At 38.2% G+C, this 26,143-nt stretch overlaps 1 protein-coding gene across 6 annotated transcripts in view; it reads left to right on the top strand.

Moving 5' to 3' along the window:
- RUNX1T1 (RUNX1 partner transcriptional co-repressor 1) overlaps positions 1-26,143 on the top strand; it is a 113,619-nt gene that overhangs the window by 20,232 nt on the left and 67,244 nt on the right. The window contains exon 1 of one of the 6 annotated variants that reach the window (XM_079301357.1): positions 14,748-14,889. The exons of the other annotated variants lie outside the window; for them this stretch is intronic. Within the exon in view, the coding sequence (XP_079157483.1) occupies positions 14,883-14,889 (7 nt within the window). The 5' untranslated portion in view covers positions 14,748-14,882. Of the gene's footprint in view, positions 1-14,747; positions 14,890-26,143 lie in introns of those variants that run through there. 6 annotated transcript variants of the gene reach the window in all.

Raw genomic sequence — 26,143 nt, 5'->3', positions numbered from 1 at the left:
GTGCTGTCTTTGTTTAATACCAGTGAGACAGTACTGCAGTGCTAATAAAATACATCAGTCATGACTTTCCTAAAATCTTAAATACATATATGTGAAATTTTTAACTTTGGGGTTCTTTTTGTGTTTTTAATGACAAAAATGCTCTTTATGTGTCATGTCAACATTACTTGGCTGGATTGTGGAAATAGTGACATTCAGTTTTCTGAATTGTGAATTGGATTAGTATTTGCAACTAGGTTAAGAGGCAGTTGTAATCACAGTGGTGAAACAGTTGTTTGTAATTTAGTGAAATTGTCTGGTAAACTCATTGCATCAAACTGGGAATCTGTGATAAATTTGATTCAGATGATAATGGGAATGGATATTTCTGCTTCTTGTGCGCAAAGGTTTTTACCACACTAGAAAATGAAGTCTGCTATTGCTGGAAAAATTTTCTTCTAAAATGGTGTGTGTCTGGGTGGCAAGAAACTGCTAATCTGGTTTTAAGTGCTTTCCAACATTTGGATAACTTTCTTTCTCAGTGTTGGACCCTATTACCTGACATAACCTTGATAGAGTATGGTAACAAAATAAGATGAATAGTGTCTGAGTACTCTCAGCTTTGCCCTGGATAGTTTTAAAGGTAGCTCAGCCTTGATCATATTACTTGTTTTCCCACCTGAGACACCATGCTGCTCTGCCTGCAGGGTGTGGAGAGATGGAGAACATCTGAAAGAGCCAGCAGGAGCCTCTGCACATCACCGTGTGGCAAGGGCCAGACCTGAGGCTTTGTGCATCAGTGTGAGCGTGTTTAAAAAAAATTAAATTCTAATAAAAACGAATTTGCATTATGACTTGAGTTCCTAGCTCAGTTTAAAACAAATACATGCTTTTGTGGGACCTTCATGTACTCAGGCAGCATTGGAAGAGAATAAATAATCTTAGCAGGGTTTCTTCTTGTGTTTTGATTTTGCTTGTTTAAGCAGTGTATGCCTTCTGACTATTTTCTCATTTTTGCTATCTACAGTCTTGTTTTTCAAAGTGCAGATGTACCCTGTACAGGTGGTTGTTGGTGGTTTCTTTTGCCATATGGGTCTTCATAAAGGATTTTAAAAAAATAAATGTAAAAGTAAAGATGTCATGCCTGAAGCATAAAATACTGGCATACTAATGGGAAGTTTATTGTGGTTTATTGCTGTCAGAGCACGTGCAAGATAATGGAAATTTCCTACAACTTGGGAGAAAGGCTTATTTTCTAATACCATTAATTTTAAGAAAGGGAATTAATATGTCTAAAATTCACTTCATCTCTATAAGGTCCAAGTAATCTGATGGTTGCTGAAGTATTCATAAAAGGGAGGGAACAGCACCTTATCCTTCTTGTTCACTGTTGTGCATGTTGTGCTCTCTGTATTGTCTGGGTGCAGGCACATCCCTGCCATGGTGAAGTTGCTGTGTATTGCATGATTCCTTTCCCCGTGCAGTTCTATCAGTTGTAGCTTATACCTAAATAAACACATCTTTTGTGTGACACCTCTTACAGAGTTAGCAATATTGTGTAGTTTTCACCTTGATAATAAAGAATTCAAAACTGCTTTGTAGCTCTTAGAGAGTGATCAGTGGTGGTTAACAGTTCTTAGATCTTTGGCCATTCCCATATTGACATTTACTTGTATTGAGGTGACTGGGTAAGGTGTCTACATCTGAATGTATTTGTGACATGCCCAAAAACTTTAGTCTTAAATGGCTCAGAAACTCCACATTTTCAGTGTTTAGTTTGTTTTAAATTTCAGCGAGTAATTAGAAATGAAGCCAACACTGTTTGAGCTTAAGTTAATATGGACTTTGCTGTGCTCAAGAAGATTTGACTTGCTATTTGAAACCTAAATGGAGTAAAAGGCAAACAAAAGGTGTTTTGAGTCTATTGCCCCCTTGAAGCAATGGCCTCTTGTAGCAATGACTACTTCTGCTGATGTCACCCCTTTCAAGCATCCTCCTCTTTGTTTTGCTGTTGCAGAGTCATCTTCTCTTGGCTTCCTTTTTTATGTTCAAAACAATTGTTTGCTTACTAATGTATCTTAAGGATTACAGTGAAAATAATAAAGTCCCTTCCAACATACCAGAGATGCAAAAGAGTAAGCAAGTGTATTATAGACAGTGAGTTGTCCTTCCAATCAGAATTTCATCTGTTCATATGGTGCACACCTGTGGCTTGCTGGCATTGCTCTTGATTGGAGTGTGAGAGAGCATAATGAAACACAAAGCCAGGATGACAAGGAGGACTCCACAGCAAATATGGGTTATTTCACCTTAGTAAGAAAGTGAAATTTGAAATACTGGTTTGGAGACAGCTCCCTGGAATGCGGGAGCATGTATGAATGACTCCGCAAAGGATACTGGTGCCCTGCTCATTGCTACCTTGCAAATAAAACATTTTTCTCTCTAGGTCAGGTTGATTTGGGCCAGTTAAGAGCAGTGGCCAATTTTTCCAGCTTGCTTTCTATGCCAGTAAGAGTATCCTGGGCAGGAATCCAGCTTTTGAAGTACAAAGAAAATAACCCATAATCTATATAGAATGCTAGCGGATGGGGAAGGGAGGAAATTTACACAGTATAAGTGAGTTTGAGAACAACTGTGTTAAAAGTAAAATGTAAGGGGAGTGTGTGTGTTTGACATTAGTATTTATTTTAATTTGAAAATACGATCTTTGAAACCTTTGAGTGAGCAAGAGACAAGCTCTTGCATTATGATGTAGTTATTGGTAAACTGAAACGAAGTGCTCCAGTTCAAGTTCGTTTTTCAAAGTGATTTTTTTTTCTCTGAATTTGCAGAGTTTAGGTTCCTTCTCTGTGCCCCCCTCCTTGCTCCCCCTCAATGTAATGTGTCTCTGATAACGTTAATGGGCTTTGCCCCACATGGAGCAGCAAGTGTATTGTACCACTGCTCACTGATCCCAGGTCAGTGTGATGCGTGAAATCAATTTATTTGAATCTCTTTGCCTGTATAGGAATTTGGCAGCGTGCCAGTTGTTTTCATTTAATGTTCTTTGTGTCGAACACAGACAAGCAGGCATGCTTTTGTACTCCTCTTTCTTCTGGGCTCTTCTCTTTTCAGCCAATATTCTATTCTGTGGATTTTTCAGAAAGAAATTGGAATGGGTTACCTCTTTTAAAAATAATTTTTGTTTAAATAGCCTTTAAAGAGCGTAGAAACTAGGTCAGTCACAGAGCAGCCCTGTGCAGGGTTTTCTGCCAAATATAGGTGGTAACACCTGCCCTTTCCCATTTCTGAAATTTGGGAAAACAGAGAGAGAAAACACTGGTCTATTTTTCTGATGCCTTGCTCTATGATTTCTGTCCTCTTTTAAGACAAAGACTCTTCAATAATGCTTAAATCAGATTAATTTTATTTCTAAATAAGTGAATGTCTGGCTGTTGGCAGGACAAATTGACAATATGTTTCAGAATATTTTTGAGTAATGACCTTAAACTAAGCATTAATTTGGGAATCCCTCGCCTCGTCTTTCTGTCTGTTCATCCCCTCCCCCCAACAAATTTAATATTTTGAATGGCTGGCTGAAGAACAGCTGCACCCAGTACCTACTCATTTCTTTCATTTCCCCCTTCTTTTTATGAGAAACCAAGGTGCGTGGAACAGAGGGAATAATTTCGCCCTTGGTGGAGCGGGTGGGGAGGGAGGGAGGGGGATAGCAGGGCAGTTTGCAGAGGGTTTGTTTCAGCGGTAGGAGGGAGGGATAGCAGGGCAGTTTGCAGAGGGTTTGTTTCAGCGGTAGGAGGGAGGGATAGCAGGGCAGTTTGCAGAGGGTTTGTTTCAGGGAGGCTCTGCGGTGCTGCGGAAGCCGATGGGCAGAACCGCGGAGCCGCCGCGCAGGGGTCAGACTCGTACACATCAGCCCCGTTTCCTTGTTTAATTACCTGAAGAGCAAAACATCCAGGCTGGGAGTGTGTGAAAAGCCTGTATCTCGAGCAGCAGTTTGCTGCTCTGACATCCTGCGAGGCCAGCCCCGTCTGTCCGCAAACGTCAGGGCTGGTTCCTGACAGGGGGCTATCTCTGCCGGGCCTCGGTTCCTTCCATTCAGGAGGCATTGTGTGCAACAGGGTTTGGTCAGGAATTTGAGGTTCCTGCCGGTTCTTCCAGCCCGGACAACCCTGTGACAGATAGGCATGATTTTTTTTTTCTTTTAAAGAATAATAATAATAAAGAAAAAAAATTGGCTCTTTTTAGTCTTTCCCTTGTAATTCTGGCATTGGTAGAACACTGACTGAAACAAAACATTAACCCTTTTGCTTCTGAATTTGTGCCTTTTTTCTTTTATTTGTTTCTTGCTTGACCTCTCATTTTCAGAAATGAAATCTTCTGAGGAGCAAATTATTTGAGGTGAATTTTGTTCTATGCAACAGTTAAACTTTTGAAAATAGTATTTCTTGTGGTTATCATTTATATAATCATCATGTTTGACATATTGTCTTTTTAAGTGTGCTTGGCAGCATTATTTTTCTTTGTCCCCTGGATTCAAACCAAGCTAGTGTTTGTTTCTGGCCCATTAAAACACTAATGGCAGCTATCACTGCTTCTATTCTCATTATTCATGGGATTTTCTTAGATCTCCAGTTTGGTGTTAAATTTTAAAGTGCTGGATAGGGTCAGCTACAGTCCTTGCTCCTCACAGATGCTGTTTGTTGAGGTCACAGGCAGCATTCAGCTTTGGGTCCATAGATGGAGAGTGTTCATTGGGATGTAAATCTCCTGCCTATAGCTGAAAGAAACTGTATGTTTACATAGGCAAAGGCCTTGGACAGGTGTTTGGTTGTTTCAGTTTTTTGTCTGTTTATTTATTTTGTTTGAGGTTGTTTGTTTTATTTTTGCCTGGTTTTGTTTTGTTAGCTTGTTTTTGGTTTTGTTTTGGTTTTTTTAATATGTGTGTGTGTAGAATTAAAGTATGATTTCTTGTTTGAATGATAAGTGAAGAATATTACAGTTACTTGTATAATTTCAATAATTGAGTTTATAGCACAGTGGTGTAAATAGTTGTACTGGTAGAATTTAAAATCACCAGGTACAAGTAGTAGAGGGAGGGAACATAATTAATAAGGCTTTCCAGCAAAACTGAGTGTAGCATGTGACTGTTGCTTTTTATTGTTGTGGGCAGAAGCTGCTCCAAGAAAGATATTTGTGGTTGCAGGAGTAGAGAAGGAGAGCTGAAAATTAACTAAGGTTTCATTTCCTTTCATGCTGAAGGCTTTTGGTGTCCAGCCTGTAGAGTTATGCCCACAGGCTCAGCAAACATATTCATGTGCTAGAGATTTTGGGTGCTTCATAGGTGAGCTTGAAATCTTTCAAGCAGTTAGTTAGATTTTTCCCTGCTAATATCTAATTGGAAATTTGTAATACAGATGTAAGGGCATACTTTTTTTCTTGCATGCAGACATTGTCAGGTAAGGATTTTTTGCAGCTTAGTGTGAGAGGGAGGTAACTTTCAGTGTGCATGTGCATATGCAGACAGGAATCACCTACAGAGCAGGCTGCCCAAAGAGTCATTGTCATCTATTGTGACACTAATCCCCTATCTGAAAAGGATTTTCAGGGGATGGAGCAACAAAGAGCTGTTATCAGATTGATAATTGTGATCTAATGAACTCTTAAATATGTACAATAATCCTTCACCTTTGGAATCAGTCCCCTCAGGAATCAGGCCTTCAGCACAAACTCCCTAGGTTACTCTGTGTAAGGGTTCCTTTAAGTGAAATTAGATTACTTAGACATGCAGGGTTTTTTTGTTTGTTTGTTTTTGTTTCTTTTTAATTTTTTTTTTTTTCCCCCAGAGTTTATAATCCAATGAACTGTCCATGACCTCTAGCCAACCACTGCCCACCTCAGCCAGCAGTCCACTAAATGAAAAGTTCTCCATGGACATGTGGTGACAGCAACCACCACATTATCTTTCCTCCTACCCATTGGCAGTCTAGAGCCTCCTTGAAAATAACAAATAGTAGCCTTTACACCAGGGTTGCTGCTCAAAAATTCCTTGGTGAGAATGGTTTTAAATCAGCATTCTCTTTAAAAAAAATATCTTGGCCATCTCCACAAGCCTCTGCTGTGATAATCTTGCTAAAGGAAAGTTCTTGCGGATAATAGCTCCCGAGATGGTTTGGGCTTTATTTAAACTGGCACCTTGCATTGTGCCCAAACATTTACTTCTTCTCTTTGCAGATATTCTTCTAGTGTAAAGTGGTGTAATTTCCTCTTGGTATGAAATTCCACTTTATAATCACCTCTGCATTTTTCTGCTTCTCTTCTGAGTGGCTACAACGAAGCACCATGTGGAGTACAACACAATTAAATAAAGTGAAGTTATATTTAGAGGTCTGTGTTCCTCAAGGCTCCTCCCAGTTCTTAAAGAAACAAAGATTTTGTGTTTTAATTTTCCTTAGCTATGATGGGATTCATCTGGGTCAGACTAGCAGCACAGATATTAGGTCAACACGTGGTCCTTTTAGGGAGATTGATGCTCTTCTTCAATAGCACTTGAAATGAATACCATTCTGGCTTAGTTTTGTAATGGAAACCTAACTGGCACAGTGTTTTCCCCTCAGTGTTAGAGTGCTGGTTGTTGCTATTCAATTTATGTGCTAATTGTGGGTAATATTGTATGGTAGTACTCACACCTTGAAATTTTGGAGCTTCTTTCAGCTGTCAGGGTTAGTGGAGGTGGGAGAAGATAAATGTCCATGGCAGCTGGAGCAGAGGCAGGTCATGTAGTGAGTTGGAGAAGAGAGATGTGTAGCAGAGTGAGAAGGTGGCCCCAGATTTATGAATTTAGGAGTAGATATGATGGCAGAGGGAAAACAAAGGACACTGATTGGAAAAGTGAGAGAAAAATGTGATGGAAGGTATAACTAAAGATTCAATGGAAAGAAAAAGATTTGACTAAAATCAGCACCTTCCTTTTGTCACTTAAAAACGGTAATGCTTTTCTATCATCAAGGGTTGAATGAGTCTGTGTACTGATTCTGCTGTGTTTCCAGATACTGAACTGCATTAGAGCAGTTCATTTGGTAATACTGCTTGGCATTGTAGCAATTTCAGGGTCTGCCAATGGGTTGTTCTGTTACAACTGTGAGAAAACTCATCCATAAAAGAAAGACTGTTCTGTTTGGACTTGGTTCTCTTCATGTAAAAATCTGCCCCACTGCCTTTGTTACACTAGATCTCCTAATTCTTCAGGGAAACAGAAAATACTTGATGATGAGGTGACTTTGTCACCTGGCTCTGGAAAGCAAATAATTTAAATGGAGAAATAATACTCAGCTGTCCTAGATATGCTAAAATATTTATTTACAGTCCTCATTCACTTGCCCTCTTGAAATTAATCAGTAGTTGACAGATGTCATACTAAAATAAAGCATTAATAGTAAACACCAACATGCTGTTCAATGGCACTGCTGTGATGTTATGGGCACTACTGTGTGTACAAAAACACAACCAGACATGCAGAATGGCCAGGTTTCCAGCCCATTACAGTGGAGGCTGCTACAAAGATTTTCCTACCTGATATAAGACTAAGCTTTATTTTCTGAATACTTGTCAGTGTGTTTTACTAGCACAACCATATCCTTATATTGTTGGAAAAAATTATATGTATGTCGAATAATGCAATTCTTTAATTACTCTTATATTTCTGATAGCTGTTGTGGTTTGCAAATTCATATTGAACAAAGTTTTTGTACCATTATAAATGTAGTAAATAAATGCAAGTTGATTAATGTATGACAAAAGGGTGAAGAAGGGAGGTCAATAGGTAAAAATATTTGCATATAAACCATTTTCCCCTTGTTGAAAATGGCAGTACAAGCATAAATAAATGTTTTGTATTGCTGTGTATTTGCTCCACCTGGTGGATTTTCCTGGAAGTGTTTTTAATCTTCCTAATAAGGGGAAGTTTTCTTTAATATGAGAAATTTCTCAGAGTAAAGACAACTTCATTCTTTCATTTTTTCGTTGTTTCTTTTGTTCTTTCTCTCCTTTCTTTCTTTCTTTCTTTCTTTCTTTCTTTCTTTCTTTCTTTCTTTCTTTCTTTCTTTCTTTCTTTCTTTCTTTCTTTCTTTCTTTCTTTCTTTCTTTCTTTCTTTCTTTCTTTCTTTCTTTCTTTCTTTCTTTCTTTCTCTTTCTTTCTTTCTTTCTTTCTTTCTTTCTTTCTTTCTTTCTTTCTTTCTTTCTTCTTCTTTCTTTCTTTCTTTCTTTCTTTCTTTCTTTCTTTCTTTCTTTCTTTCTTTCTTTCTTTCTTTCTTTCTCTTTTCCCTTTTGTCATGTTTTTTTTTTTTTTTCTCTTAGCAATAGCATTGCAATAGGCAGATTTGTGGAAAGAAAATATAATTTCATATTTGTCTTGGCCACACTTTGTCAGCACAGAGATCTCTATGAAAGCGTAGCATTCCAAATCCATTAGTAATTACAGTTTATTCTGGGGCTTATTTAGAGTATTCTTGGACTCATCTAGAGATTAGTAATTGCTGAGTCCAAGTCTGTGGCTTGTAGAGTTTTATGTGATCAGTGAAAGGGAGGATTTGCTATGACTTCTCCCCCCTCCCTGTTCTGAGCCCCTCAATGAGAAGTAGCAGTGTTATCGAAAAAGAGAGTTACCATGCTTAAGTGTTAGTGCTGTACATCAGCATACAATCTGTCTGTCATTAAGCTAGCTTTGCAAACATTGTTTTCTTTGGAATTCTTAAGGACTCGGTTATGCTTTGATCATCTCATTGTTCTCCTTAGGTTATTTTTTTCCTTTAGAGTGTAATGGCTCCCTAACAGAAGGTGAAGTTTAGAAAATAGTGTCTCCATATGCAAGGGATTTGGAGACCTTTTTATTGTCTTTAAAAATGTCATTCATAGTCCTCATTAGCATTTATTGTTGCAAGCATACAAGCAGAAAATGTGAAATTGGTATGTCATGAATAGCTCCACAGAGCTCTAGAGCCCTGAAATTTTGCCTGCAGTGTGGTGTGGGGCAGGCATTGAGAGAAAGCTGGCCAGATGGCTGCCAGCACAGAGCAGAGCTGCAGGTTTTTGTCTCTGGTGCTGAGAGGAGGGAAAGTTCACTGGAGCATACGCTATCACCCCGTGCATTTTAACAAAACTAACTCGCCATCAGTCAAAACGGGGAGGTGGTGACATTGAAACAAAAGTTTTCAATATAATGTAACAATCCTTGTCAAATGAATAAAATATGTTTAGTTAGTGTCACAAATATTGACATGTTACAGAGAAAAATGCAAGGCTCAAATTTATGGCTAGTGGTAGATACGCTTTCACACAAATATGCTCTACATTATCTTTATTATGAAGATCCTATACATTGAAAAGACATCGATTAGAGGTCAAAACTTAGGTTAATATGCTACAGCAGGAGGAGTTTCCCTACCCATGTTAAATGAACAAACACTCCGAGCTTCAAGTCAGAAAGCAACCGATAGCTTGAAACCCTTTTTTCCTTCACTGCCCCCTCTCCCCTTCTTTTTGTATCTTAAAATATGGCCGTAGTTCAGCAGGAGCAGATACTCTTCCTGGCTTCTTCAGGTCACACTGAATGTGTTCTTTCTCTGTTAGTGTGACAGCATCATTGGTATTTTCTTTCAGAAATATTTTCAAATCAATATCAAATTTTCTAAAGTGCATGAGTGGTGTCTGTGCACAGATGGTGTGGTAATTTTCTTTGAAGTCAAATGATGATAGAAATTAGCAGTCAATTCTAATTTACTTTACCCACAATATAGAAAACATAGTATTTAATAAAAATGTGAGGCAAAACTTGTTTAGCCTAGATCTAGTGAAAGAAATAGACCCCACAACAGGTACACTTACATGTGAGTTTGTCCATGTGAGTGTTCTTACTAAAGCATATATAGAGATCAAAAGAGTGTGCATTCTTTAAGGCCTGAATGTTGCCCCTCCCATTCTGAGTCAGTTAATTTTTTGTGGAGCTATTCTTTCATGTTAGGTTGTAATGTATATTTTCATTGTTTTAAAACCTGAAATGCACCCAGAATGTCACTGGAATTTCTGTGTGTTCAACAAGAATTAATTTTGGGGAGTTTTTTGGATCAAAAAGCAATTGGCAGTCTAGGTTTTTAAGTCTAATGCATTGTCAAGGCTGCCTTTTCTTAACAGATGATTTAAAATACTCTTTGGAGTATTGCTGAAATATGAATATAACTCACAAGTTTTCTTAACTGAAAAGACATGAATGCTTTCTCAATTCCAGTGAATTTAATCCAGTACTCGAGATAACATCAGTGAACAGTTTGTCTTAGACAACGAAGAATATTTTCTTCCCACCTTGGTGACTACCTTTCAATTGCTCAGTGTTTGATTTGTGTAGGTAATTTCAATTAGTCTATGTTTCACAGAGCAGTGTATGTTTTAAATGTCTCATTTGTCTTTTTTTCAGAAGTCCAGAAAGCCTTGCCAATAAGGAAATGCTTAGGGAAATGTTTAGTGTTATCTGGCAAATGTTTTGTGTTGCATGCGTAAAGAGCTGCTGTTAACAGATAAGCACATATCTTATTGGAATATTTAAATTCCATTTCCAAGCAAAGAATTAGAAGTTTATAGAGAAGTGCCTTTCTTGGGTAGCTTGAGCCTTTAGTGGTAGTGCAGTAAAACCAAGGGAGGCTAGGTACAGTGTCACGGAAAAAGTTGTCCTGTGGGTTCCATTACAGGCTTCAGTGGGCTGCCATTGCATCAAGCAATCAGAGATACTTGGCAACAAGAAATTAGTGAGCTTCTCTTGAAGGTGTTGCCTTTACTGTACTGTGGTTGGACACTCAACTGAATTAAGTTAAGAAAGCATCCAGAAGTGGTTGTCCCCTGTCCCCCGCATCAGTGGTTGTCCCCTGTCCTCCACAGCTCACACATTAGGTGGGTTTGCCCTGTCAGTGGGATGCCTTAAGAAAACACTAATAGCTTCCAGCTGGGTGGAAAATCAAAACGTTTTGGGGCTGACAAAACTAGTAGATTTGAATTTGAAAGCCCAGCTAATGCCTCCATTTTTATTTACCACTCGCCCATAAAAGATTATTTTCCAATATGTCAGCCTCATTTGGTGGCCAGTGGTCTGAAAGTGAAAGTGGAACAAGCAAGCGGGGAAATCTGGACATTAGTGAGTCCGCCCTTTCAAGCTGGTGTGCCACTTTGTGGAATGGCCTTCCCTGAGATTGGGGGGGTCCTAATGACCATTCATCAATGCTCGTTGACTGATCATTGAGTGCCTTCTCATTCAGTTTATCAAGTCTTGCACATAAAAAGTCAGAATAAGCATTATTCAGCTTTGTTAAAGCCAACTAGGAGTAAAATGCTCCATTTGAACCCATTTTGCCCTTGGTTTTTCACTTTGTTAATGCAGTCCTGCTTAAATGAGTGCTTTTATTGGGTCTGTTAGAATATCTGAAACTATTAATTCTCTTGTATTGAATAGCTGGTGGCAGGCCAGAGCAGATGGGGTAGAAAACTATTTGGTTGGGTGTATTGCTTTCAATTAGGATCAATGAGGTTTCAGCTCCTTTGAATTAACTCACTTAATACCCACTGTGTGAAGTCACAATGTATCACAACAGTCTGCTATAAGTAGAGCGGGAAGTTGAGAAGTCCTACAGAAAAGCTTTGAGTTAAATTCTTCCTTCACTGTTAATAGAGAGCTTTCATTAACTACAGATGTGTTTCAGTGGACTTCCAGTCCCTGTTATTAAGCTGGGTTTGCACAAAAGGCAATCTCTGTACTTTAAATGATGGTCATTAGGAGTTTCCCTTTTCCATCAGATCCATGTCTTGGCTACCTTATATAATCTGCTGCATAAAAATCTTTTTCCTTCCTCTTCAAATACAAGACTGTGGAGACTGGTTTGTCTTGTCTACCTATTTCCAAACTAAGGACCCCTAGAGGATGATTTAAAATTATTTTGTAAAGCATTTTGAGTAATCTTCAAAGAAGGAGCTGGTGCCCACCCAGGATGGTGTAACGTCATGTGCATCATAAAGAAACTGGCCCTAGATTGTCTTGTGGATTTTTCACTCTCTTCATATCCCTTTCATTTTGGCAGTACTCTGACTCTTGTGATGCAGGAAGACTGTTCTGTGTTAAAACCACTGTCTTTCCTTTCTTGGTGGAGAATGAAACCATTTTACAGGATGGGCTGTCCACTTTTGCTTGGCCTGCTAAAATTTTAGATCTGGTGCAAAAACTTCTAGGGTAAGCTTTAGGTGACTGCATTAAAAATGGGGGTGGGGAAAGCAAATAAATTTCCACAGATACTTCTTCAGGGAGGACTGCCAAATGGTTTGCAGCCTGCCTCAGTGTATTAAATAATGAGAGGGGAAAACTATTCATGCAGCTGGCTGCTTGAGAAAATGCTGAAGTAGTCTCAGATGCACAGGCATTCTGTTAGCCCCTTCGATGAGCAGACTTCTAGGTGAGAATCTCCAGGGATCCAGGTTTTGTTGACGTGGATCAATTTAAGTGGCAATTACTGTAGTCAGATAACAGCTTAAAAAGGCTTTTTACACACAGAAAAAAGATGCATAATCGCACAGCATATGGAAGTTCAATTTCGTGAGCCATGGTCTGTGGATTTACAATGTACTGATATTAAGACCTTCTTTTAAGAGTGAATATTGTTCGGTTTTATTAAAATGCGTCACACCGTTGACACGTTACTTTCTACTCTGAAGCTGATTCAAGCTGCATCTATGTTGATGAAAGGTTGCATTTCCAACTGTGAAAATGTTTTTCCTTTCATGTAGAGTACAGCATTACAAAAGAAAAACAACGTAGCAAATACAATACTAACTGACTGGTTTTAAATAGTGCATCAAATAATAAAACCAAAAGGACAGTAAAGACTTTAAAGGCATTGTTGGCGCAGACTTCACTTGTCTCCATTTCCCTTGCTTCTCTCCCTTTGCCCCTCTGCTTTTTCCCCCTTCATGAAAGTGGTCAGTAAAATGTTTTCATGTTTCAGTCTTTCTCTGGGGCCCTCTGACACTCAAAAATCCATTATAGAGAATTTCATAATGACAGATGTCTGATGAAGATGAGGAAAAGACCTGCCTCAAGTAGTAGACACATTAGGTTGTTAGTGCTGGGCTGTTTATTGGGACAGGGGAGCTGCTCTTTTTCTAGTTAGTCTTGAATTTGCCAGTTCTGTGTTTGGAATTTCTCCATTATTTAAATGTAGAGAGGGTGCCACTTAGATTGTGTTAAAAAGGTATTATAGATATATCAGTAAACAAAATTATTTATTTTCTTTAAGTGAGAAATATTCATGAGTTCAGTCCGGACATTAGGAGGGGCTGCTATTTTCTGCCTGATTTTGCATGTGTGTCCTTTTCCTAAAGAGATCTTTATCGGGCTCTGTGGTAGCTAGAGGAAGGAAGAGGAAGGCCTAAAAGCAGAGTTGTTTCTGCATAATAGAGGCAGAAGATGGCACAATACAAAGTCGGGGGTGCATAAATAAGTACACAAGGACAGACCTTACACTGAGAAGATCTGACTGAGAATTGTTGCCTTTCCATAAAGGTTTGAATGTGTAATGCAAAGGCAAAATCTGAACCAGGACCTGCACGCTAGTTGCTGGAGAAATGGCTTGTTACTAAAGCACTTTGCAAGTGCTGAATGGGAGGAGAGTTTTAAAAAAGGACAGTATTTTTTCTTGTGCCTAGTATTTTGTGCAAAGCTGTATGTACTACAGAAGGCATGTGAGTCAAGCGTATGCTTCTTCTAAGAGGCAAAGATGTTTTACAAAGGACTAAAGAGGGACTGCTGAGAAGAAAATAGCCAGCTTTAGATAAAGCACTATAACAAAGACTTGTAGTTTTATGTATCATGGTGTCCATTAAAGCTTAATAGGGAAGAGTGAATTGAACCTAGCCAGGCATACCTTATTCATGTGAAGGATAAACTTATAAGGGGTTCACAAAATCAGAAATCGGGAGGACATGATTGTTTAGCTTTTGAAAAAGCTTTACAGGAAAGATTTTGTTTTCATCCCCCATGGATCACTATGCAAGGCAAAGAAGAGTAAGCTGCAAATGTTTGGAACATATCAATGGAAGAATCCCAGGGGGTTAAAAGCACCATAGTAAAATATAAGTGGTCTGCTTTCTAAGTGTGTTCTATTTTACACATACTACTGTGGATCTGAGAGAGGGAGTGATTTTGATACTCTGTTTGCTATAGTAAAGGGGAATAATAATGATATAAGTGTGGGAAGGGGGGGGGGAATTCTCTTGGATATTCTTGTGCATGTTTTGAATTTCTGGCTAAATAAACAAACGTAGTCTTAAGGAGTGCACAATTATGGCTGTTAAAATAATGAATGATTTTTTTCTACATTTTGAGGAGAGCTGAGTCAAAGTGAAGCTTTTTCTTTAATTATTGTCAGCAGAGGAAAGGGTTAACTTTTAAAGAAAAAATGAATAATTCAGTGTTTGGCTTATCACTCTGCATTTTAGTTTCTATTCTTTGGTCATCTGGAACTTGGTGTGAAAGGTAGAGTAAAAGGAGTCAGCTGAGGGGAGCCAGGGTTGTGATAATTTGCACACACATCCCTGTCATTGTTCTGCCTGAAGAGACAGGGCTGGGTTCAAGGCCACATGTGCTCCTGTCATCATTCACATTTCTGCTCCAAGTGCAATACAGAGTGTCAGCTCTCCATCTGTCTTTGCCTGGCAAACGCACGCGCCCAGCATCCTGCCTCCAGCTACGCTGCCACAGCCAGTTCTGATGGCCCTCCTCGCTTCTCTCTGTTCATTCCAGAACAGGAGGCACTGAGCCCTAAATAAGCTTGCTTTTAGGAGAGAGCCATTTACAGTGTGGTATATTTTATCCAAGGATGCCTGGTGAGTCGAAATTATTGCAGCTCTTTCGGTTCTAAATGAGGAAACGCTAATCGTTTTTTTGATAGTATATTTTCTCTCTCTCTTTTTTTTTTTTTTTCTCTTTTAATATAGAGGGTGATTTGCAAGCTGATACGGGTACGGAGCGATCGCGGATGCTAATTCTGTTGTGTATGTGCTTGGGGGAGGGGAATTTGTGCAAGTGAACTGCTAGATACTTACAGCAAGACTGGATGTTTCAATGAAAAGGGATAGAAATAACAGAAAGTCACCAGCTTTGTGGGTGCAGGTTTCTGCACGGGGGATCATTTTTAGCAAAGAGAAATACAGCTTCAGGCTGGCTTTCATGACTGTCAGCTGCACCTTGAATCTGCAAACATTTGATCGTCGGAGATCATTCACAGCGTTTACCCATCAGCTGAAATTATCTCCGTGAAAAGCTGTTTATGTTGGAGAAGTGAGGGAGATTTATAAAACAGATTATTCCAGCCTTGTCCTGAATCATAGTCCTTCACTGTCACCCAGCAAATCACTGAAATATGTTGATTCAAACTAAAACAATAAAAAAATCTGCTGAATTAGAGGAATTGCTGTGGAGCTGGGAGTTACAATAGGTCGGTTTCCTCAGGAAAATATTACTCTTAGATCTTATGTTCACTTGTCATATTGATAAGTGTTATTACTAATAAAAATGCTCCTAATGCAGGGTGATTTGTCTGAGGGGTTTTGTGAAACGCTTGACCAGGACTGAGTAGATTGAATTTGGTGTGTTTTGTTTGTGTTTTTTTTTTTTTCCTTTGGTAAGGACTGGAGACAGCCATGTGCCTGATTATAACAGCTTGTGTTCTGGATAAAAAAAAAAAAAAAAAAAAGACAGGGCTAGAGATCCTACAGCTGGCTGGTTCTTGTGGATTATTTGGGTAGGACAGGCAGAAGAGGCTATGCTTGATCACAGAGAGCCTGCACACCTCACAGATGGTGTTTTGAAACAGTATCTGCCAGTTTACTGCAGCCACAGTTGCATGTAGGTATTGCCAGTTGTTGGAAGAATGTTTTCCTTTTAGGATTGTTGTATACGGTCATACCCTACTGCTGGTATGTTTGCTGATCCTGTGATTGTAACAAGAAAGTGGGCTCTGTTTGCTCAAAGCACAAGGTTAAGAGGATTTATATGGTTGAAATATGGGCAAATTAATTTGCATAGATAACAACTGAGGACTATGAAAGGTCAGTTTAACCCTTTATACATCAAATTTGATTTGCATGCATTGCATTCCTGGGAACGTGGTCTTCATTAGAAATACAGAGTAATTCATTAATTAGGAAAACTGCATTGTGCATAATTTTCATCCAATGATGTTTCCCTTATATTTGTATAAAACTCATCTTCTCATGTGATTTACTATTTTTGTGTTTTATCAAGATATTTAGGTGTACTAAAATGACACAATCTTATGAGTTTTGATCCTTGTGTGCATTATTCGAGGCTATTGGCAAACTGTTGGAATGCCTAGAGTGGACATTTGTGAAAACCTATTAAGCCTTTGGCATTTAAATTACTTAATCTACCTGCTGGTTAAAATTTCATGCATCTTAAATCAAAATGTCACGTGCTACACTCAAGTAGGTGTACCCTTATCAATACTCGTTAAGCTTTACCATTAAGTAAATCTTTTATTTGCAGCATTCTCTTAAAGCAGTAACAAGCAAGAAGTGTGTTTTAATATCAGCTCTGAGTGTTAGAAAACCTTGCACTTGGATACAGAGAATACACTAACAGCTGTGACTGGGAGCATGTGCCAGAATGGAGATACTTGAACAGATCTGACACTTGGCTATTTTTGACACCCATCTGCACTTTTTTACTCTCCTCTAGGATGAACTGCCTCTCAATCTGTTCACAGCATATTTTAGCCCTTTAATATTGTGGTGTTGTGTTTTTTCAAATGGGCATTATTAGCCATCTGGGGCAGATTTTGTATTTTAAAAGTAAGCACATTATGTACAGGAGATTAAAAGGATGTGTATTTTTATGTAATCTGATATTATGTCAGTGCCTTTTGTGTATGTGTGAAGTCTTGATTTCAGAACCATCCCTTTAGTGATTCTGACATCTGAAGTCCTTCTTTTGGGGAAAGAACAGGAAGTAATAAAGACGGGTCCTGGTTTATGTGTGGTGATAACAATGACACAAACTAAATTTGCCTTTCAAAGACGAATTGCTCGCACTGTTACAATTGTGGCTGGGCGCTCACCTCCTCGCTGTGCTGTACGGCAGCGGGGCTGGCTAATGAGGCGCTGTGAAAGCCATTCAGACTTCTGTGAAGGCACTGCTGCAACTCTGAGAAAAGTCCCTGGAAAGATAATCCCGTTAACATGCAGCTTGCCGTAACCAAGTTAACCATTTTGTCCTTCTGTGTAGCGAACTCTAGGAAGCGTTTATCTCTAAGTAATTGTTCCTGGGGGAACAGTGTTCAGATCTAATACCATACACCAGTTTCTCTGATTAGTGTGAATGGGGTGGTTGTTTTTTTTTTTTTTTTTTTTTTTTTCTTTTTTTTTTTTTTGTGCTGTTTATTCCGGACTTTATTTATGAAACATTACAAATTTATCAGTCATTTTATAGTACTTTCAAAGAACAGATGTTGGCCTGCAAAATGCTTTATTATTGCCCATGGCAGTATTCAGCATGGTTTCCTTAAAAGGACAATCAGTGATCACAGTCATTGTAGCCCAGAAATAATGCTGTTCTTTCAGAAGATGGCCTGGTATTAGGTCAGACCACCCTTTCTTTACTTCTGCTCTCCAGATGTGGCTGCAACTATTTTTTTCTTTAAGTTCATGTTTCAAAAAAAATGGGTTTGTTTTCAAAATCTGGTTTTACTTAAGATATCTCCATCCTGGAGTGCATTTCATAAATTGCCCACATATTTTTCTTAGCAGAGAACTTAACTGGCTGTAATTTTTAACACATGGCCACATCATGTGATATTTTCAAAACATTTGCACATAGCTTTAAGAAGGTCCCGGCAGAAATGATCCATCATCTCACAGCCAGCCCATTTCTTAACAGCATATCTGCATTTTCCATTTAGCAGAGCTATATATTATTAGCTTACATTTTGGGTAGTAAAACAGTGTATTGCTGATTGTAAAACATGGACTTTATTATCTGCTGAAAATTGATTTGGCATTTATAGCCACTGTGTACTAGAGTGGCTTTCTGGTTTTAACATTAGTGCTTGCAAGTGATGATTTGTTTAAAGAACAGAAACAAAATTGCCATGGACATAACTGTTAGTGTCCTAGTAACTGAGCATTTGGATTATCCACCTGTTTTTTAAATACATGCGTCTAAGTGGTGTTACACAGCAGAAGTGTCCTAACAGTCCATTAACTGACTTGTTCTGTTCTAAGTTGCAGTTGCTGTGCTGTTGTATTAGGAGGACTGTGTGTCTTACAAAACAAGCTTGCTGCCAAATAAGGAAAATGGGTCTGGAAATACTCAAGTCTGAGTGTTAACTTTGCATCATTATTCCGATCATCCTACATAATGACTTTATCTTCAGGATTCAGCTATGAGTGAAAAGCTCTTTCCCTAAGAGGACTGTGGGTCACTGGGTTCTTCAGATATGTATGATAGGGTTGGGAGGCGACATGTGATATCTTGCTTTTCACAGTATTAAAGTTTCTTCGTCTTTTATGGTAGTAATAAGTTCCAAAGTCTGCATAACATTATTGCTCTTATTTTCAACCCATGAGGCTGTGAACTGCCTCATGCTACACAGGCATGGAAAGTAACTAACACATCATGGAATGCAGATCATGCTGCAGGAATTAATATATATATTTATGAATATATATATATATATATATTTCACACTCTTTTCCTGAGAAGACTGAAGGCTTTATAGCTCAGGCCCTTAGCTAGAGGAGAACAGCCAAGATAGCTCCTCAGGATAGGTACTTCCTTGGTGTTTAGCACCAAATCACCTCTTGATTTAATGATTTTGTACTCCACACCACATATGTAAGGCATAATCATCATAGCTGACAAATCAATGTGGTCTGTGTATATGCAATTTAAAAGACAACTTGAATTTTGCATAAAATGATACTATATGATATGCCAGTTTAAAGTCTATACAGAGAAATTGATGTATTTAAGAGTAGAGGACACGATACCTCGTCCTTTTCAGGACATGTACATATACCTCTACCAATTTTCTGGTTTGTTTGATTCACCCTTGTTTCTTTCAAGTGTGTACATCAAGGATAACATTACCAAAAAATCAGCTGAAGCCTGGTATTTTGTTCCAGGTCACAAAACAACTTGTGCACTTGAAGCAGTAGCTACCTCCCAAATCCAAAGTGCTGTACCTCTAATTCTCCTCATTCCTCACTGCATGATGTTACAGCTTTAAAGTTTCCTGAGCATATCAAGCTGCATCTGTGTGTGGCAGGATCTCCTCAGTATTGATAGGGTTAAGCAGCCCAGTACTGAGACCACACCAATATCTTTTTGGAGTTGAAGGATTTCTGTGTCTTTGGATCTGGTAGGTAATCTCAGAGGAAGCCCAATGCATATTTAGAAATGTTGGTCTCTTCACAAGTGTAGGCTTACATTTTGTTCCCAGAAATGTGTATGGTGTAAAATGGAACATAGAGCCAGCAATGCTAAGGCAAGTAGAGATTAAATTGGGAAAAACATAGGGCAGAGCAGTGCTTGGATTTTCACTTACACACAGACACAGTCTAGCCATATTGGCCCACTTGGCAAGGCTTATTTCTTTCAATATCCTGCTATGCTAACTCCATGTTCACACAGTTCCTCTCTGAAACTGGTGAAGTCCTTGCCATGTTGTATCATTCTATCTATATCCACTGGCTCAAGTCTCTAGCAGCTCAGCCATCTCTGCACCAAGTTGCATTTTTGTGATGTACATTTGTTCTTTCTGCCTCCTGTACATCAGAGTCCCCAGATGAGGAGCAGGACCAGTGCAGGAGCCACTTTCCCCCTGCTGCTGTTGATCTTCTTGTTCCCTCCTAACATGTTTCTTGTTCAGTTCTTGGGTAGGACAAGAATATTGGAGATTACTCTCATAAACTGCTGGTGGGCAGTAGCTTTCCCCAGCTGCTGAGGGAATATGTTTCAGACCCGAGTGTGAGCAAGCAGAAGGAGGATTTGAATTTATGTGTTTCACTTCCAGAGTGAGGCTTACCATTCCAAAATCTTGCAAAAAAAATTCAAAGCTCACTCTTCCATCTCGCCTAGCTGTGTCTTATACAAACCAGTTCTACTCGCCAATCTTCTGAAAGTGAGGATATGGACAACTTTTCTGGAGGAAAAGGTAATGCTTGGATTCCATGTCTCCAAATTGAGGCCCTTGAAAGGCAGGAATTTCCTGTTGGTGAGCTGTAGGCAGTTGCTAGTTAAGTATGATTAACTTTATATAATTTTTTTGTCATGAGCTGTCTACAACTACCTAATGGGTAGGCGTAGAGAAGATGGATGAAGCCAAATTCTTCTCAAGGTGCATAGTGATAAAGATGAGAGGCAAAAGGCACAAGTAATAGACCATGATAAAACCCAAGTAGATACCAGGGGAAAAAATTGTTCACCATAATGATGGTCAGTCATTAAAACTGCTTTTTCAGAGACATAGTGATGTTTTCATTATTGAAGATCCTGTATTGGACAAACCCTTGGCAACTTTACATCTAAACTTTACATGCTTTAAGACAGAAGGTTATGTCTCATCTCCTAAGGTCATTCAGCTTGTGTAAGGATTCTTTGTTCTGCTGGATCTGTTAACTGTTCTGGACACCCAGTCTGAGGTGCTTCAGACCCATGCTCTGTAGAGGAGAGCAGAGCAGCTCCTGGTACTGGCTTCTGTATTGTGTTTCAGGGGAAATTTCAGCAGTATTGGGCTTCAAACACCTAAAGGGTTTCACTGATTCTGCTCTGAAACTATAATTTGATCCATAGCTTTTTGAAATAGACTTTGTGTGCTGGTAGAAAGGAAGAATTATCAGGTTCAATGCTGGTTAAAAGGACTGCACCTCCTTCCTCTGGCAGCTCATGGAGCTGTGCTTCCTTATACCAAAGCTGAATTTATTTCTCTGTCCTGAGTTTTTTTTATTGTTTTATTTTTAATTTTTCTCTACTAGTAATTTTTTTTTTCTGCAAGTTTTAGGCAGTGTGGAGAAAGAGTCTCATTGTGAGCTTTAATTGCAGAACAACTTGAGACAACAAGTTGCTGGAGACCTTGGGATTTGAGAGGAGACTCTTCAACTGAAGGTTCACAGACCTCTTAGTTTTGTCTCTGTGGTGCAGCACACCACCTGTTAGTAATGTTTCTGCAGCTGGTTTAAAGAAGAGACTCAGAAACCATCCAAAGTCTCCTCCTCAAATTCTTATGGCATGAAGCTAGAGCCTTACTTGAGCTTTTCCATTATGTTGTGTAATGAGTTGTAGATGTATTTCTGCTTCTTCTTGCTCTTAGTATCTGGTAATCTTGTGAAATTTTCATGAGGAAAAATTACCTGGTAGGTCCCACACATCTGAATTAATTAAAATTATCCAACCAGATATTTAGGTATTCGTGTGGCCAAATATTCTGGAGTTATGCCTGCAACGTAACTGTGTTTTTAAACAGGCAGAAAATGTAAGTCAAAGGTGACAGGAAGTCTTCCTGAATTTCACAAGGAAATACCATCAGCAGTGGACACAGTTATTAAGGGTACTGCTCATATGGTTCTCATTCCTTATGGACATCCCTTTGGAAGCAGACTGTAACAAGTTCTGCTGTTATTTTTGCATGTTGACAATACTGAGCTGATAAAGACCAAACAAAATGTAGAAATAGAAGAGTGAAAGGAATTGGTATTGATCACCTCTTGGAGGAGAAGCTGAGGATTAAGGAAGAAAAATGTATTTTGGTAACCCTTCAAGCATACTGCAAATTTGGGCAGATCTGTGGTAGGGTCAGGCTGATATCATTCTTCATTTAAAAATGGGGGTTGCTATACTGAACTGAGATTTGAGTAAGTGGCATTTGCATAAACTTAATTAACTGCAGTGAAGTTTGAAATGATGATTCAAGAAGCAGTAACATGTTTTACCTTTCAAAGTCCATTGCCCTTTCTAGTTTATCAATACATCTTTTCTGGGGTTTAAGGCACTACTCTGTCTTAAGTAAATCTACAGTTTAACTTGGTACTCTTTCAGTTCTAATGCTTTATTGGAATTTTCTTTATGTGCTTATAATCCTTTTCTCCAAACCCTGGGAGCTTTCCTGTGTATCTTTAGTGCAGATTCTTGTAGTTCCCCCTTTCACTCTGATTGTTCTGGGTTCAATGTCTTACTGTCCTCCTGTTTGAAACCACATCCTGCTAAAGGAGTAATCTCCCAGTTAGGGATACAGGGCCTTTCCCCTTCCTTCTTTCAGATCACTCCTTAATTTGTATTTTGTGAGTCATGCAAGCACACATGACTCAAATACTCTTCCTGCCACAAGATTGCAGTTTGGAAAATGTGTGCACTCGCATCATAGGAAAATGCAGCCATAATTTGATTCTTGCTTCTAAACTGTGCATTCCAGATATATTCTGGTGGCCCTTTTAAGCCAGAGCAGTATGCATGTGTACATAGCCTTGAATTTTCATTGTAGCTGTTTTATAATCCAAATGAATGCCATCTATATAGACTTTCCTATATGTGACTTCCTCATGTCATTCCTTAAATTTTTAAGACTTTTTTTTTTTAAGGGATTCTGTGCCTTGCAGAGCACCAGACACATCTTTCGTGGTTAGCAAATACAAATTAACATTTATTGTTTTAATTTTATTTTTCCAGTCCATTTCACCACATAATTGTTGATTGCATAATTATATCTGCTAGATTTGCACACACTTATTTGTATTCTCTTTAGAAGAAAGTTTGCCTAACTGAAATTTAGAAGAGGTCATTTTCTGTGACAGTGTTACTGTTACTAGTTATTTTGTTTTTGCCTGGAACCATACTAGATACACTATTTTGGACATTTTAGGCTATAAATACTGAAGTGTTCAAAAACAATATTTTAAAAACAGGCATATGCAATAATGTCATCTTTTTGAAAGTATTAGGATTTCTGTCAGTTTTGGAAGTGAAATCCTGAGTGAAACACAGACACCTTGTAACACAGTAAAGAAAACGGAAAGACACTCATTAAAGCAACTGTAGTTATATTTGTAAATGTATGGTTGTAATTAGATATCCAGCAAGGTCAGATGGTATTGTCATTTAATAGCTTTGAAAGTCATCAGTTCTCCTCTTGGAAACGAGTTTGCAACAGAGTACTGCCTCCTGGAATTGACATTTTCAGTTTTCATTTTTCCACTGACAAGAGGAGGACAACTAAGTTTCTAGAATTCAAGTGGTCCCCATTGGTTGAATTCATCCTTCCATGGCACTTTAGGATCTCTTAACTTTAGGATGTTTTTGAGAGAGCTTCTGTCAATCTCATCCCTATTAGATCATAAAAGTAATTTAAATGACTTCATTAAAACCAATATTTGATTATTTTACACTGAGTTCATATTTTACTGCAGTGCATCTTCAGAAATAAAAGCAAAGTCCTTTGCAATTTTTAAAGGAGGTCTGTGCAGTAAGGAGTGTATGTCTTTCTTTTCTGAATTCCTGTTAGCCAATGTGAGCACTTCATTGTCTGCTTGAAAATGAAGAAGTGACATGGTGGCTTCTTTGAGAATATTATCTGTGTTTCTCATGTTAAATTTTTAAAGCATTTTGAAGAATGTATTATCTTGTTGAATTATTGAAATATATTGTTTTGTTAATTTACTTGCATCTCTCTATATTACTCTCTGGTTGTAAAGGCAAACATTTGGCTTTTCTGCTTTATTGAGTCTGCTGCACAAGAGATGAATCTGTGCATGAAACTTTGATTGAGAGACTGGTGTGGAAGGAGAGTCTACAGAGCATGTGTAGCAAGTTCTCTGCCTGGAATTCCAGTGTTGCAGCCTGTCTTTGCCCTTTTCAGATTTCTCTACATAGACAGAACCACATTTTTTGGTTTGATTTGCATGGTTGCTTGCCAGCTAACTGGTTAGTTTTCTTTCTGTGACATGTCAATCGGCAGAATACTAATTTCCAATTCCTTTCATTTTGAGCAAGGCAACTAATAGTATTTAATCTTCAGACACCAGCAGAAACAGAATCTTAATTTATGCTGCCTTGAAGGTTTTGCAACAAACTGCTTTTGTGTCTGTAAAAACTCCAAAGGTAAAAATACTACCAAATTTAAGGTACCAACCTGTATCTCTCTGTAGAGCCACAAAATAAATTATATCCTCTTTCCTTAGATAACTTCTATATTCTCTCAGAAAGAGCTTTGTGGATGCTGCTGAGTAACTTGTGTTTTCTTGAAGGAATACAGAAAATCATGATGCCTTGATTTCATCCTGACAGCAGCAGATACGATTGCATGGTTTAATCTGGGACATTGGTTCAAGACAGTCTTGAAATAATGAGTGCCTATTGCTTAATCACCAGGAATGCTTAATAGTTTTGTCACAAGTGTTTTTCCTTTTGTTGGCTGTAAGTGTTTTCACTGTCTTGCCACACTAGATACAGAATAGATGCCTTGATGGATTACCCAATGGGGATTCTGGTGCAGAAATTGATGTTTACTGAATCAGAATCAAAAGTGTTTCTTTGAGATTTCTTTCCTTTGTTTTGGGTTTTGTTTGTTTGTTTATTTGTTTGTGTTTTTCTTTTTGGGCAATTGTTTGATTTGTTTTGATTGGGACTTTTTTTGGAGGGGGGTGTGTTTGTTTTTTTGGTCTCTTTTAGTCATTAGAGTAATGCTGCTGGATTTTAAATATGTCTGCTTACAGGTGTGGGTATGTGCACATTGTTGCATGCAATTGCTAGCTTTTGGAAGGCTTTTCACCATAAAATACTATGATGATGCAGATGTTCTGATATTGTTCTTGAAAACAGCTGATGGTGGATCTGATGCTGAAAGCTGATCAGCAGCTAGCATATATCATCATCTTCTGATCCAAACTGGTTCCTCTGGGAGTCAGCTCTACTGTTTCAGTGTGTTGTAATTAAATTGAGTGCTGTTAAGGTGTCAGAAATTACTTTATAACACAAGATAATGGACTTAAATAGACTTATTTGCACATTGCAAATCATAGTTTTGCAAATTACCATTAAAGGCTATATATTGAGAAACAAACCAAGTCCCCCAATATTCAATAGGAAAAGAAAGAGAAAAAAAAATTGTCTTATTTCTGACTCAGTCCTTAAGACATCTTTGCATTAAAGCCTTTCTGGACTGAATAGATGCTAAAATAATGCCTGTTATTTCTGAATAACAGTTATAACATGCTTTGTTTGAAAGAAGAAGGTAATCATTCTTTTGTTTTAGTTAGGATTGGATATGTGGCCACAAATCCCTGTCAACCAGACCTTTAATAGTTGGGGAAAAGCTTCTAACACATGCAAGAGATAAATAACTTCTGTATGTAGCTCTTACAGGGTTTTGAGGAATGTTAATCCCCAGAAAAGTTTGTGTGAGTTGTGAATAGTCAGCATCTTGTAGAATTAGACTGTATTTATGAGAAGGCTAATGTTTTTAGGAAAATAATAAATTTTCATGCTTAGTGAGACCTGTTTGTAAATCAGCAGGTGGTTTCTAAAATATCAGAAAATGGCAAAATGTTTACTGATGTGATTTCTCTCTGAAAAACAAACCTGTTTAAAAATACTTGAACATTCAAACATCAAATGTGTAAAGCTGATTTGCTTTTCTTCTTCAGCCATTTCTGGTCTTTATTACTTTGTTTGGAATTCACAGGCTCTTAATTTGCAGTCCTGAGGATCTTTTTTTTTGCGTTCTGAAGAGCACAGTAACAGGAATAGAGAAAGAAAATAGTTTTCTTGCAAACCATATATTTCAATAGGAAGTTTCTTTCTATGAATAGATAGGAAAAGTTCAGGTGATACCAGAAAATATGTGCTTTCATTTTGTATGCCTGTGTACATACTTTCATACAGAATACTAGATCGCATTTCTCTTTACTAATATAAAACCTGCTTGAGATTGAATTAATAAATTATGTGAAGCAGTATTAAAATTCTCCATGTCTTTTGAACATACATACAGCTTCAAGCAATTTCTTAGTCACAAAAGCCAAGGAGTGTCATTAGAATAATATATATTTTAAAAAATCAAAATCCTGTAAG

This window comes from Erithacus rubecula, assembly GCF_903797595.1.
Source record: "Erithacus rubecula genome assembly, chromosome: 3".
NCBI lineage: Eukaryota > Metazoa > Chordata > Aves > Passeriformes > Muscicapidae > Erithacus > Erithacus rubecula.
Note: the sequence above shows the minus strand (reverse complement) of the source record. Positions and strands in the feature narration are given on the sequence as shown.